We start from the raw sequence: 16,045 nt of genomic DNA, 5'->3' as shown, positions 1-16,045 counted from the left end.
CGACATTTAATAAAGCGCTATATTGCCGGCTTCAGTCATAGAGCCAGCACTGCAGTTGCCAAATAAGCAGAACACCTTCCCCAGTTATTAAACTCAGCTTGAAGCCTTCAAAAAAAAAGGACAGGAACAGAAGAAGCCTCAGCTGCATTATTACATCGATAATGTACTCCTTTTGCATGTGTGAATGAAGCAATATTATAAAACTCAGCATTCCCTCCAAGTAAGATGCATTCTGCATGGGAGCAGACCAACATCTACCCTAATACGTGCACAGTGGCAATGCTAATGTGCCCCCCATCCCTGTTCTCCTAGCAGTGAGAAATCCCAGAGGTGCAGCTGCTAGCATTAGTTTCTTTTGAGGAGGGACCACTGATTAACTTTGTAAAAAAAATATTCAACTGGTCTGATCCAGCAGGGCTTTTCTTATGTTCTCATGAAGACCTTGGCCTCTGTGCCTGTTGTTGGCTGTCCAGAGGAACTGGTTGGCCACTGTGAGACAGGATGCTGGACTAGATGGGCTACTGGTCTGATCCAGCAGGGCTCGTCTTATGTTCTCATGAAGGCCTTGGCCTCTATGTCCTGTTGTTGACCATCCAGAGGAACTGGTTGACCACTGTGTGAGGCAGAATGCTGGACTAGATGGGCTGCTGGTCTGATCCAGCAGGGTTCGTCTTATGTTCTCATGAAGGCCTTGTCCTCTATGTCCTGTTGTTGGCCATCCAGAGGAACTGGTTGGCCACTGTGTGAGACAGGATGCTGGACTAGATGGGCTACTATTCTGATCCAGCACGGTTCATCTTATATTCTCATGAAGGCCTTGGCCTCTATGTCCTGTTGTTGGCCATCCAGAGGAACTGGTTGGCCACTGTGTGAGACAGGATGCTGGACTAGATGGGCTACTGGTCTGATCCAGCACGGTTCATCTTATATTCTCATGAAGGCCTTGGCCTCTATGTCCTGTTGTTGGCCATCCAGAGGAACTGGTTGGCCACTGTGTGAGGCAGAATGCTGGACTAGATGGGCTACTATTCTGATCCAGCAGGGCTCTTCTGATGTTGTTGGCCATCCAGAGGAACTGGTTGGCCATTGGGTGAGACAGGAAGCTGGACCAGATGGACCATTGGTCCAATCCAGTAGGGCTTTTCTTATGTTCTCATGAAGACCTTGGCGTCTGTGCCTGTTGTTGGCTGTCCAGAGGAACTGGTTGGCCACTGTGTGAGACAGGATGCTGGACTAGATGGGCTACTGGTTTGATCCAGCAGGGTTCGTCTTATGTTCTCATGAAGGCCTTGGCCTCTATGTCCTGTTGTTGGCCATCCAGAGGAACTGGTTGGCCACTGTGTGAGGCAGAATGCTGGACTAGATGGGCTACTAGTCTGATCCAACAGGGCTCTTCTGATGTTGTTGGCCATCCAGAGGAACTGGTTGGCCACTGTGTGAGACAGAATGCTGGACTAGATGGGCTACTACTCTGATCCAGCAGGGCTCTTCTGATGTTGTTGGCCATCCAGAGGAACTGGTTGGCCATTGGATGAGACAGGAAGCTGGACCAGATGGACCATTGGTGCAATCCAGTAGGGCTTTTCTTATGTTCTCATGAAGACCTTGGCCTCTGTGCCTGTTGTTGGCTGTCCATACAGAATGCTGGACTAGATGGACTACTAGTCTGATCCAGCAGGGCTCTTCTGATGTTGTTGGCCATCTAGAGGAACTGGTTGGCCATTGGGTGAGACAGGATGCTGGACTAAGTGGCCCGCTGGTCTGATCCAGCAAGGCTCCTCTTATGAAGTGCCCCAACCCACTTGACACTTCATATGGATCCCCCATTACATCTGCCCCAAGACTATGCCTGATCATGACCAAAATCTTATTGAACTCCCTAGAAGAAGACGACGACATTGGATTTATATTCCGCCCTCCACCCTGAATCTCAGAGTCTCAGAGTGGCTCACAATCTCCTTTCTCTTCCTCCCCCACAGCAGACACCCTGTGAGGTGGGTGGGGCTGGAGAGGGCTCTCACAGCAGTTTCCCTTTCAAGGACAACCTCTGCCAGAGCTGTGGCTGACCCAAGGCCATTCCAGCAGGTGCAAGTGGAGGATCAAATCCAATTATCTCAGATAAGAGTCCGCACACACTTAACCACGACACCAAACTGGCTCTAGTGAAAGCTGGCTTAGTAGCCGCACCATCCTGGATTTTGTTTGCATGCTAAATACTGAGCCAGATCCATCCAACTCAATGCTATCTCTGCTGTCTGTGGCAGTGACTCTCTCGAGGAGTCAAACGCTTTGGAGATCCTTCGATGAGAGATCATTGTAAACTGAACATGAGATTGTCATCTATGCAAACACTTGCTTGGCCACTGGGCTGTGGTCCCTTTGCTGTATGCAAAACGCATTTTCAGTGGACTCTTCTTGGTACACTTACGCTACGTCACATTCTCGGTGCAATGTACGGCACCAGCAGTTTGAAAGCTGAAAAGTTCGTCTTGTTAATCGTGGGCCAATATCGGGCAAATTGTTTCTTCCACCAGTCGACAAACCATCGCGCATCACAGCAGAGCCGTTGAAGAAAATGTGCGTGTGAAAGTGTTTTTCCTCCTAGCCTTTCTCTCAGCTTCAGCTTGTAAGGTTTTAGGACAGCTTGTTTGAGCCGCTCATAGTGCAGTCTTCGTTGTTAAAAGGCTTTTCAGATCTGAGAGTCCTGAGAAAAAGAGTATCCTCCTTGGAGTTTGTGTAAGATCTTTGCATTTCCTGAGTGCTTTATGGGATGGAAATTTTGTGATGTGGTTTATAGGAGCCACACTGGAAAGTTGGCATCATAAAAAACCATTTCCTTCACGGTTTGGGGCTTGTTTTGAATTAAAGACCTGGAAGTAAATGTCTGGGGCTACAAGAACTCTTCTGCGCCCTGTTTGACAGCGTATATGGCTCTGTTTACCCCAAGATGGCTTTTGGATTTTTAAGTGACCCTCTCCCGGCTATTGCTTGAAATGTACAAAAACACTGATTGTTACCTTGCATGGATTTTGAAGGCAAATCTTGGGTTCTGTTGTGTTCTTGTAATAATGTTTTGTTTTGAATGTTGCTTTTTAAAGGTCTCCTTTTTCATGGCTGGTTAGTTGCGACAGTCTGCCACAGCTGTCTTATGTGCCAAAATGAAAACACATAACAATAAAAATGTATTTGTAAGGATGAAGGCGGATGAAACTTTTAATAGCAGCTACTGGATTTTTCACCAATGGTGAAATCCTGGCTTGACATCTCAGCTTGCACACACAGGTATCACCAGGGGTTGTTTTGTAGAAAAATAGGTGGTGGAGCTCATCCAGGGATTGTTATGCAGCTGCTATTCAATGGGCAAGGAGGTGGAACTCTCAGAAAGGTTCACGAGCTGTGCTCCTGTGAGCTCCCACTGAATCTGAGGCCTGGATATCGCCAAAAACATTGCTTCAGCTGGCAGGCTAGCCGCCCCACACACCCCGCCCCTCCATGGCCATGATCCAAGTGGATTGCCTGATTTGCTTTTTCATGATTAAAATTGTTAAATAGTTCTAAGGCTATTGTGGTGACTCTAGAGCAGAGGTGGCCAGACTTGCCTAATGTTAGAGCCACATAGTATAAACATCAGATATTTGAGAGCTGCAAGTGTTGGACATCAGATGAAGGAAGGAAGGAAGGAAGGAAGGAAGGAAGGAAGGAAGGAAGGAAGGAAGGAAGGAAGGAAGGAAGGAAGGAAGGAAGGAAGGAAGGAAGGAAGGAAGGAAGGAAAATAGAGGGAGGAGGGAAGTAGAGGTAGAAAGAAAGCAACTTTAAGTGACACTGGCCAGCCTAGCTTGGATAAATTGTTTTAAAAAGGAAACGTCTTTTCCAAGCTGGCTGACATGGCAGTGGGGGCTTCAAGAGCCACACAATATGTGTGAAAGAGCCACATGTGGCTCCTGAGCCACAGTTGGGCCACCCCTGCTCTAGAGGGATGTTGGTGATGTCACAGTTACTAGCCAGTTGGTGCTTCCTAGGATAGCTCTGAATGTCCTCATTTAATTGCAATACCATGATGGTTCAGTACACATGTAGTTGGGGGGAGGGGATAGTCTTGTTGTAACCACAGTAGCTGGGATTTATGTTCCCTCTCCCTCTTTCAAAATGTGAGCTCCGGTACACAGAGAATGTCCTCTACCTACAAAACAGGGCATCATGGCAGAGCAAAGGATCTGGAATCCCCTTTCTTCCGTTCAGCTCAGTGGATGTCCTTATGCAATGACTTCTTCTCATGTCCTTATGCAATGACTTCTTCTCAGAATGAGCCTACCCCACAGAATTGTTGTGAGGATTAAAGGGTGGAGGGAGAACATGTGCAGTGTCCTGAGCTTTCTGGAGGAAGAATGGAATAAACATGCACTAAATAGGTACCAAATTCTGTCCAGAGGAAGTCCTTTTTTGCCAGGAAAGCTTGCTGAGTGACCTTGGGTCAGCCTGCTTCACTGGCTTACTGTGAGGATAAAATAGAGAAAGGGAAAATAAAACTTGTAAACTACTGAGGGGGGGAAGCGGGCCACAAATAGCCAAAATGGATAAAATTTCATGGACACTTTCAGCTAAAATCTTAATATGAAGTCTGGTGATTACTTGGTGGTAGACAGGGCTTTTTTTGAGCAGGAATGCACAGGAACGCAATTCCATTTGGCTTGGTATCTGGGGTGCGGTCTGATATGCAAATGAGTTCCTGCTGGGCCTGATATTGTCACCTCTTGGAAGCTAAGCTGTGTGTCATGGCCCTGGTTGGTCCTTGAATGGGAGAAGAAGAAGAAGAAGATATTGGATTTATATCCCGCCCTCCATTCCGAAGATTCTCAGAGCAGCTCATAATCTCCTTTACCTTCCTCCCCCACAACAGACACCCTGTGAGGTGGGTGGGGCTGGAGAGGGCTCTCACAGCAGCTGCCCTTTCAAGGACAACCTCTGCCAGAGCTATGGCTGACCCAAGGCCATGCTAGCAGGTGCAAGTGGAGGAGTGGGGAATCAAACCCGGTTCTCCCAGATAAGAGTCCGCACACTTAACCACTACACCAAACTGGCTCTCCAGTATGGAAGTCCAGGGTTGTGGTGCAGGGGCAAGTAAAGACAAACCACCTCTCAGCATCAATAGCTTCAAAAATCCTTCAGTGGACTGTGACTTGATGGCAAGAAGAAGAACCACCGCCACCGGCAGCAGCCGGTTGGGTGTAAAACTGACAAAGCCTTCCTGGCTGTCTTTGCCAATTGAGCCAGGCCCTTGAGAACAGAGAACAGCCCTCTGGTACACAGAGAATGCCCTCTACCTACAAAACAGGGCATCACAGCAGAGCAAAGGATCTGGAAGACCCCAAATGTGAATCCCCTTTCTTCCATCCAGCAGTTGTGAGTGAGGGAGTTGTGTGGCTCACTGCTGTTAGTGATGTCTTCAGCACTGGTGTTTTGTGCTTCCCTATTTCAGTCTCAATAAACCGGCCGCAGAGACAAAAGGATAGCATTTAACCAGTGGCACTATCATGGGGAAAGGCGATATTGTTCATGAATTCAAGTACTTCCTTGAAGGAAAGACATAGGAACAACACACTCAGTTACTGGTTGCACCATAAACTGGTCCACCTGGCCCTTTATCTTGTGCTTCAAGCAGGGTAATGATCAATAATAAGACAATGTAATAAAATAGTTTGGTTCTATGAACTCTCCACACATTGCCACAGTGTCCTGGCAACAGGCAGATTTTGGAAAAAGTGAAGGTTTCTAGTGTATAAGAAGACGAAGATGATATTGGATTTATATTCCGCCCTCCACTCCAAATCTCAGAGTCTCAGAGCGGCTCACAATCTCCTTTCCCCACAACAGACACCCTGTGAGGTAGGTGGGGCTGAGAGGGCTCTCCCAGAAGCTGCCCTTCAAGGACAGCTCTGCGAGAGCTATGGCTGACTTATAGTCACTCCAGCAGCTGCAAGTGGAGGAGTGGGGAATCAAACCTGGTTCTCCCAGATAAGAGTCCTCACACTTAATCACCACACCAAACTGGCACTAAGCTGAAAGTGTAGGAGGGTCTCATTCATCCTGGCAGGCTGCTAAAAAAAGAGAAGGGTGTTTCCTTGTGCTTCTGAGGAGGCCACACCTGGTGAACGTTGAAGGCTCTTGCTCCTAATCCCAGATGGTCACGGTTACTTTCATGCACTTTAAATGACTGTTACCTTTCAAAACAATGAAATTATCTCCATGGACTTATAACACAAGAGGCTTCTGGTTATTGGTCAGACTGGATATGCCTAAAGGCCTATGGAAACCCCCTGTGGGAAGCTCTCACACCTTTTATGTCTCTTCCAAAAAGAAAAGGACCTCTGCAACTCTATCCTCTGCCAGTGATGTGTGTCTCTCTCTGAATAGTCACTTAAGCGCAAAGTAATTTTAGCAGTCCGTGACACACAGTCTGGTGAGATTGGATCGCTCAATAGCACCATAAATCAGTGTTTCTAAAAACCACCCTTCGTGGGCAGCGGCTTGAATTCTGTCGCTTCCTTCCAATATACCTCTCTGTTTGAGCTTAATCGCCTGTTTACTGAAGGGAGGGGAGATGAATTACTAATCTGCCTCATCTTTTCTGGCTGTGACTGGTGCCAGCAAAGATTCTGACTGCCAGGTGGTGCCAATGCATGTGCCCAGTGTTTCAAGCACGTCCCTGAGACTACTGAAGACAGTGGGGAAGCTGCTCTTTGCAAGAATAACGCCAACTTGGGGGCAGTTTTGACAGTAAAAGCGCCTTTGGGTATCTAGTGAGCTTTATTTGTGTACATGCTGGGGGGTTTTTTGTAGCAGGAACTCCTTTGCATATTAGGCCACACTCTCCTGATGTAGCCAGTCCTCCAAAAGCCTACAATAGGCCCTGTACTAAGAGCCCTGTAAGCTCTTGGAGGATTGGCTGCATCAGAGAGGTGTGGCCTAATATGCAAAGGAGTTCCAGCTATTAAAAAAAGCCCTGCACACAACAATCTTGTAAGCGATGCTAGGTTGACAGTGACAAACTCAGAGTCACCGAGAGAGCTTCCTGACTCAGTAGGGCAGGGGTGTCGAACTCATTTGTTAGGAGGGCCAGATATGAAACAAATGAGACCTTGTTGGACCAGGCCATGTGTGTACCCATTTAAGATTAGGTAGCAAAGATGTGAACTTTTTCAAGGACACAGACAAACACGACTAAAGATTTGTTTTAAAAAAAAAAACAAACTTAAAATGAAACATGCCTAAAACATTAAACTTGTTGGTCTTAAAGGTGCTTTCTTTGTATTTCTCACATGGGATCCAGGAAACTGGGCAAAGGAAGCTCTGGCTTTTTTCCTCCCTCCCCAAGGCATCAGGAAGGGGCAGAGCTTCAGCTAATGGAGAAAATCTTAAGTTTTGCTCTGTAGCTCCTGTGCAATTGAGCAAGCCTTGAAAAGCAAGTTGAGATGCAGAGGGAAGCAAGAGAGAGGAAGAAGGAAGCAGAAGAGCCAGTTCCTCGGGGGCCTGATAGGAGCCCACCAGGGGCCTAATTCGGCCCCCGGGCCTCATGTTTGACACCCCTGGAGTAGGGGTTTGGTGGTCTCCCCATCTGGTGCTCTAACCACTACACCACACTGGTTTTGAAATATGTCCAGCTTGCCCTCATCATATGTTGACCTTACCCTAAATAAGATTGCAGTTGAACTGGATCCACAACCATGTCAAGAAGAAATGGCAACTTGCTTAGAAGTACTGTTAGTCTTGTAAGAACACAAGTCAAGGTCAACAACTGCTGATAGCTGATTTTTATTTCCCTCTTTGCCTCATCGTAAAAAAAAGAAGAAAGCAGGGTTTTTTATTGCTTTACCACTAGATCCTTATCCAGAAGGCAGGATAATGTGGTGCTACAAAGAACTTCCATTGTGGCTGAAATTGTGTCGCAACCAGCTTTTCTTTTGCCCGTAAACGTTGAAGGATTTATAAATGTGTGCATTGCGATTATAATTCTCAAAAGATAAGCGGAAGTGTCAGTGGAGCTTACAGGTCCTGCTATTCTTTTCAGTTTGGCACAGTGTTCTGTTATGGATTTGCACAGTGTTTCTCAAAAGTCAGGACTTTGCCCCTTTTTTAAACTTTTAACATTTCCAATTGAAAGAAGAACTGAGAAGCTGGGGCCAAAAAGGAAGAGGGTAACGTTTTGTCCAATATGTGAATGCCTTTTGAACGGGCATTAGGTCTGTACAGAGGACCACTGGCCAAGTGCTAATTTAACCTGGTTAGGGTTGCCAAGTCCATTTCAAGAAATATCTGGGGACTTTGGAGGTGGAGCCAGGAGAAATTGGGGGTGGAGCCAGGAGCAAGGTTGTGACAAGCGTAATTGAACTCCAAAGGGAGTTCTGGCCATCACACTTAAAGGGACTGCACACCTTTTAAATGCCTTCCTTCCATTGGAAATAATGAAGGATAGGGGCACCTTCTTTTGGGGCTCATGGAATTGGATCCCCTAGTCCAATCCTTTTGAAATTTGGAGGGCATTTTGGGGAGAGACACCAGATGCCATGCTGCGAATTTGTTCCCTCCGCCTCAAAAAAACAGCCCCCAGATAGCCACAGATCAATTATCCATTCTACCCTATGGGAATCGGTCTCCATAGGGAATAATGGAGTAGCCAGCAGACATTTCCCACCCCCCCCACCCCCCGCTTTCCAATGACCCTGAAGCAGGGGGGGGGGCTCCAAACCAGGGGATCCCCTGCCTCCACCTGGGAACCCTAAGCCTGGTAAATATATAAAACTGCTTGCTAGATCAGTTGTTAGTATAGCCCTCTCCTGCACCAGGCCTAATGCTACCACACTTATGCAGTCGATCAGAAACCCTGGGAAGCAAGGTAATAGTTTAGTTCAGTAAAAGGTTTCCAAACAATATGAATCTTGAACAAAATGATCTCTACAGCTGATTCTAGAGATTTAATTGGATTTCCTTCAGTGCTCTCAAATTAACTTGCAGGGTTAAAACCCTTTACCGTACGGTATTATTTGCTTATCAGTGTAATTAATCATTGGACAGAACATAAGAGAAGCCATGTTAGATCAGGCCAATGGCCCATCCAGATATATACACACACACACACTGGGCTTTTCTACAAAAAAGCCCTGTGCAAAACAATGGTGATGTCAAGGTGTGTGGCCTAATATGCAAATGAGTTCATGTTGGGCTTTTTCTACCAAAAAAGCCCTGCCATAGGGTATAACGGAGAACTGATTTGCGGGTATCTGGGACTTGGGGGAGGGTGGAGAGACTGTTTTTTGAGGTAGAGGCGCCAAATTTTCAACATCACATCTAGCGCTTCTCCTAAAAAACAGCACCATGTTTTAAAAATATTGAACCAGAGTGCCCAATTCTGTGAGCTTCCAAAGAAGGTGCCCCATCCTCCATTATTTCCAACTGAGGTAAGGCAGCTTTCATATCGTAGCGAGTAACACATAGAAATAAATTTATTTAGCGGTGGAAGACCTTATTTGTGCAATGGATATTTGAAGATGAGCAAAGTTGTACACGCAGGGACTGGTGCAGTGCATTCACTTTTAATATATTTTCTGTTTTAGTGGAGATTTTTAAAAAGGTAGCTATTTAATCTTCTGAGCCCTTACAGTTGTTCTGGGCAGGACATTGTTCTTTCTGAATATTATTCTGTTTTTGGTGCATTGTTCTCCTCTTTTGTAAAGCTACTCTATTATATTACAATTTCTAGTGTATTTTCTAATTTAGAGTGCATCTTTTTATTGCATTGTTCGTCCTCTGAATTATACCATTTCTATTAGGTAACCTAGAGGCTGAGGGGGAAAGCCAACTGAACAAAACACTAATACTGAAAATCAAAAAAATTACCAGGGCTTTTTTTGTAACAGGAACTCCTTTGCATGTTAGGCCACACACCCCTGATGTAGTCAATCCTCCTGGAGCTCTTAGTAGGCCCTGTAAGCTCTTGGAGGATTGGCTACATCAGGAGTGTGTGGCCTAACATGCAAAGGAGTTCCAGCTACAAAACCTCTGAAAATCACTGCATAAATGTAGCAGAATTTTTAGAGCAATATGTAGCAACAAGCACACTGTGTTTGCCCTAATAAGGCCTGGAAAATTATATGGGATATTAGAAACAATAATAACAACATCCCCCCTTTCCCTGCCCCCCACAATATAAGGGTACCTGTTGAGATGGATATTCATTATATATGGAAGGCTGGATTTTATATTAATCCATTCCATGACTGCTTACATTTATTCTATGCCTATTCAGGTCTATTTTTGCCTATGTAATAAATAGATACATTGAATATATCACTGACCACTGAAGAATGCTTTAGAGAAGCCAAAATGCTTATGGTCTGTTGATTACAGCTTTTGTTCTGGCTATTTGAAACATGGTTTAATTAGATATTTTTATGTTTGTCATTATCCTGTTTAATATTTTTTTTTCAGCATAAGAGGACGATGCTTGGTGTAGTGGTTAAGTGTGCGGACTCTTATCTGGGAGAACCGGGTTTGATTCCCCACTCCTCCACTTGCACCTGCTGGAATGGCCTTGGGTCAGCCATAACTCTGGCAGAGGTTGTCCTTGAAAGGGCAGCTGCTGTGAGAGCCCTCTCCAGCCCCACCCACCTCACAGGGTGTTTGTTGTGGGGGAGGAAGGTAAAGGAGATTGTGAGCCGCTCTGAGACTCTTCGGAGTGGAGGGCGGGATATAAATCCAATATCATCATCATCTTCTTCTTCTTCTTCTTCTTCTTCTTCTTCTTCTTCTTCTTCTTCTTCTTCTTCTTCTTCTTCTTCTTCTTCTTCTTCTTCTTCTTCTTCTTCTTCTTCTTCTTCTTCTTCTTCTTCTTCTTCTTCTTCTTCTTCTTCTTCTTCTTCTTTATTGAGGCGCTACATATACGTAAGCCAGGGCTTTTTTTGTAGAAAAAGCCCAGCAGGAACTTATTTGGATATTAGGCCACACTCCGACATCACCCTTGTTTCACATAGGGCTTTTTTGCAGGAAAAGCCCAGCATGAACTCATTTACATATCAGGCCACACCCCCTGACACCAAGCCAGCCGCAACTGCGTTCCTGTGCGTTCCCGCTCAAAAAAAGCCCTTGATGTAAGCTATGGCTTTAATCCTTTGACTTTATTGCTGTATATTCAATTAAAAATTATGTAATACATTTTTTTAATTTTCAGTATTAACCTTGGCATTTTGTTCATTTTGGTTTGGTTTTCTTCCAACCACCTGGTTACCTAATTCATTTCAAGCTTGGGGTTCCCCCCCCCCTTTTCTTCTTGGTCTTTATATTTATTAGTTTGTTTAATACATTTATTCGCTGCCTTTCTCCGTTGCAGTTTACAGTATAAATAAAATCATGATAAAAACCCACAATAAAAACAATATAAATAAAATGACAGTTATAAAATCCTGTAAAGAGTCACAATTTAAAAACTCCAATTAGGACTGTCAATAAATAAAAATTTAATCAGTCAAATGCAGTTCTTAGGGAACCTGTCTCTGTCGCCTGGTTTTGGATTGTGCGATCCGCCTTGAGTCTCATGGAGAAAGGCAGACTATAAACCTGTTCTGGGGCCCATGAAGTGTTTTGGGAAGTGGGTGGGGCCAGGGTGAGCTTTTTCCAAGCAAGGCTTCTGATTGGCTACTGGAGATTTGATTAGCTGTGCAGATTTTTTAAAATGCTGCTTTGGCAGCAGCTACCTTTGGCTGTGCTGTGTTACTAAAATTAAGACCTGGCAATCATTTTGTGGTCAGCTCCGCCTCCTGCGGCAGCCATTTTGTGGCAACCAATTTGCTGCTGCACCCACCATGCCATGTCGGGATTCCAAATGTTCCCTCAGGCTCAAAAAGCTTGGAGACCCCTGCTATAAGCGGAGCAAACAAGCAAGCAAATATTCTCTGAGCTCTACGATAGTAACGAGTTTCTAATAGGCAAGCCACTGTGCAGTTCTGACAGCGCTATAATATCCTGTAATGGCAGTATAATGACATGTTTTGCATCAACATAGATTTGCAATTGTGGTTTGTAGCGCTTGTTAATATGTATAAAGAAGGCCAGAGCCCCAGGGCAGCCAAAAGCTTCTTATTATTTAGGAGAGCTAAAACAAATGACTGGGAAGGGACTTCCAAGTACTTTTTGTAAAGCCGTCTCTCCTCAGCTTTCAGAGTTCCAGTTACGCATATTCAGTGGAGGTTCAAGGTGTTTCTTCATCCGAGGCGGGGAGGGGGGGATGGTTTTTGGATGATACAATTGTGCACTTTATTTCTATTAGTTTGGTGTGGTGGTTAAATGTGCAGAGCAGACTCTTAACTGGGAGGACAGGGTTTGTTTCCCCACTCCTTCACTTGCAGCTGCTGGAATGGCCTTGGGTCAGCCATAGCTCTCTCAGAGTTGTCTTTGAAAGGGCAGCTTCTGGGGAGAGCTCTCTCAGCCCCACCCAGCTCACAGGGTATCTGTTGTGGGGGAGGAATAGGGTTGCCAAGTCCAATTTAAGAAATATCTGGGGACTTTGGGGGTGGAGCCAGGAGACTTTGGGGGTGGAGCCAGGAGACATTAAAGGTGGAGCCAAGATCAAGGCTGTGACAAGCATAATTGAACTCCAAAGGGAGTTCTGGCTATCACATTTAAAGGGACGGCACACCTTTTCAATGCCTTCCTTCCATAGGAAATAATGAAGGATAGGGGCACCTTCTTTTGGGGCTCATAGAATTGGACCCCTTGGTCCAATCGTTTTGAAACTTGGGGGGTATTTTGGGAAGAGGCACTAGATGCTATACTGAAAATTTGGTGCCTCTACCTCAAAAAACAGCCCCCCCCCCGAGCCCCAGATACCCGCGGATCAATTCTCCATTATTTTCTATGGGAATAAATCTCTATAGGGAATAATAGAGTTCCCAGCAGACATTTCCTTCCCCTCCCCCCGCTTTCTGACGACCCTGAAGCGGGGGGAGGGTCTCCAAACCGGGGGATCCCCTGCCCCCACCTGGGGATTGGCAACCCTAGGGAGGAAGGTAAAGGGGATTGTGAGACTTTGAGATTCAGAGTGGAGGGCAGGATATAAATCCAATGCCCTTCTTATTATTACTGCATTGTAATATATAATGAAATAATTATACAACTCACAGCCTGGTTGCTAACAGGCCATGGACAGGTACCGGTCCAAGGACCGGGGGTTAAGGGCCCCTGTTCTAGTGCTTTTGTTACTGAATAGAATATGTTCCTAACATATTCAGCCTTGTCTATGAATTCTGTTGAGTTACTTACAAGATTAACTGCAGATAGCTTACAAACCAAAAAAAAAAAAGTGACCGAACTCTTGTGAGGAGCAGAAATCCTCAAGATTTGGGGAAGTGTCATGTGTGGGATGCACCTAGGGTTTCCAAGTCCAATTAAAGAAATATCTGGGGACTTTGGGGGTGGAGCCAGGAGACATTGGGGGCGGAGCCAGGAACAAGGGTGTGACAAGCATAATTGAACTCCAAGGGAGTTCTGGCCATCTCATTTAAAGGGACAGCACACCTTTTTTTCCTTCCATAGGAAATAATGAAGGATAGGGGCACCTTCTTTTGGGGCTCATAGAATTGTACCTCTTGGTCCAATCATTTTCAAACTTGGGGGGTACTTTGGGGAGAGGCACTAGATACTATACTGAAAATTTGGTGCCTCTACCTCAAAAAACAGCTCCCCCAGAGCCCCCGAAACCTCCAGATCAATTCCTCATTATACCCTATGAGAATCGATCTCCACATAGGGAATAATGAAGTGCTCAGCAGACGTTTTCCTCCCCCCCCCCCCCCCACAACCCCATTTCTGGCAACTCTGAAGCGACAGATTGGCGTCTCTACTCACGAGTTGCTGCCAACTTCTTCAAAGTAACACAGACACACCATCCCACGAGGAAGCCTTTCAATCGGAGACTGAAGCTTCCAAAGGCACATGGTCTTCTGGGGGCGGGGCTTTCCCCCGCCGGCCAGCTGACTGGGGGTGGGAAGGAGTCTGGGAAAGTGGAAGAACCCCCGCTGGGACCTGGGGATTGGCAAGCCTAGTTGCTCCACAGCTGTTAAGATTGTGGGACTGCACAGAGGTAAGGAAGATGATCTCTTCTAGCTCCTGGGCAGACCTGACAGGAGTAGGGCTGGACGTGGTCTGTCTGGCAGCCTAGGCAATCTAACTTCTGCCTCCTCCCCTCCCCCCGCACTGATACATTCGCCGTCACATGGGGGCGCCCTAGGCAGTTGCCTAGTTTGCCTAGTGGCGGGGCCAGCCCTGGGCAGGAGGCAGCTCTTTGGCAGTGGGTGGGGTGGGAGTAGGCTTCCAGAAATTATCTCAGCAAATGCTGGAAGAGTTGGGAGCAATGCCTGAAGAAGGCAGAGTTTGGGGATGATGTGCTGTTACATCCAGGCAATGCTTTAAGCTGCCCCTCCTTAATCTTTCTGGGTTTTACCATAGAGACTACTTCTGGCTGATGCCAGTGCTCCTCTGTGAAGGTATTGCTTTCTGCTCCTGCTACAAAAAGCAGTGAAGAAACTGTATGGATGTATGTATTCCCATGTCAATCATCAGTAATGTGAAGCTGTATATCTTTGGTTATTCAAATGGACTGTCTAATACTGGCTTTCAGTTGAACTCTTACTCTGAACATGAACATAATGTGGCTCTGTTAAAAGGATTCTGATCCAAGGAGCAGAATTTTATATCCAGCTTTTATGTCCGTCTTGCCAGCAGTGTAGAAAATGTTGTCTTTTACTAGTTGTCAGATGTTTATTAAAGCTATACCTTTATAGCCACTGGATAGCCGCAATCGGACAAAATCCAAGCCACCTTCTGAAATACTCTCTTTTTCTGTCCTCCAGTTGTCCTTCCAAATCACCCCTCCTTGTAACAGCGAGCAATATTATGAATACATGGGGCGCTGTTGCATGAAATGTGAGCCAGGTAAGAACTCTTGAATATTCTTATTTACTCATCCAAAATCTTGGGTTCTGCCCCTCCCCCTTTTTAGGCTATTGCTTTACTGTTTTCTAAACATAAATGATGCTTCTACAGCAAATCAAGAGAATTTTGTTTGGCCCTGATCCGGCAAGCCCGATCTCCTCAGCTAAGCAGGGTCAACTCTGACAAGTACTTGGATGGGAGACCTTTAAAAAAACAGTAATCGGGAGGGCAGGGGCAGGCTTTATTTAAACACCTCTCTGAATACCCTCCAGGCCCCCGGTAGGGGTGAGTCCCCAGAAGTCACCGTGACTTCCAGGTGAAGACTAGGGCTGCCAAGTCCAATTCAAGAAATATCTGGGGACTTTGGGGGTGGAGCCAGGAAACATTGGGGTGGAGCCAGGAGCAAGGGTGTGAAAAGCATCATCGAACTCCAGGGGAGTTCTGGCCATCACATTGAAAGGGATCGCACATTTTAAACAATGCCTTCCTTCTCTAGGAAATAATGAAGGATAGGGGCACCTCCTTTTGGGGCTCATAGAATTGGACCCCCTAGTCCAATCCTTTTGAAACTTGGGGGGTATTTTGGGGAGAGTCACTGGATGTTATGCTGAAAATTTGGTGCCTCTATCTCAAAAATAGCCCCCCCCCCCTGAGCCCCAGATACCTGTGGATCAATTTTTCATTATTTCCTATGGGGATTAGACTTCATACAGAATAACAGAGTTCCCAGCAGACATTTCCCTCCCCTCCCCCTGCTTTCTGATGACCTTGAAGCAGGGGGAGGGCCTCCAAACCAGGGAATCCCCTGCCCCCACCTGGGGATTGGCAACCCTAGTGAAGACTCACACGCACACACAAAATACAAAAATACCAACAACTAAAAAAGGACCAAAGAGAATTTTTTTCTGGTAGGTGAGATAAAGTAGTAAACAAATTGTACATTGTCTCAGTGTTGTTCTTTCCCCATCCATGATGGTGATGTGAAAATCTCTCAGAAGGGCAACCCAGCAGTTTCAGAGGCCTGATTCTCACTGAGGTGTTAAACCGGCATCTGAGCTGTACCATT

At 45.9% G+C, this 16,045-nt stretch overlaps 1 protein-coding gene across 1 annotated transcript in view; it reads left to right on the top strand.

Annotated features, from left to right (window-relative positions):
- The window catches only part of TNFRSF11A (TNF receptor superfamily member 11a), a 72,473-nt gene that overhangs the window by 18,691 nt on the left and 37,737 nt on the right, over positions 1 to 16,045 (top strand). Inside the window, exon 2 of the mRNA XM_060244371.1 lies at positions 14,898 to 14,979. Coding sequence (XP_060100354.1) covers positions 14,898 to 14,979 — 82 coding nt within the window. The remainder of the gene's footprint in view (positions 1 to 14,897; positions 14,980 to 16,045) is intronic.

The sequence above is a fragment of the Heteronotia binoei genome, chromosome 7 (genome assembly GCF_032191835.1).
Source record: "Heteronotia binoei isolate CCM8104 ecotype False Entrance Well chromosome 7, APGP_CSIRO_Hbin_v1, whole genome shotgun sequence".
Taxonomy (NCBI): domain Eukaryota; kingdom Metazoa; phylum Chordata; class Lepidosauria; order Squamata; family Gekkonidae; genus Heteronotia; species Heteronotia binoei.
The sequence above is the reverse complement of the archived record's forward strand: the minus strand, read 5'-3'. Positions and strand labels throughout refer to the sequence as shown.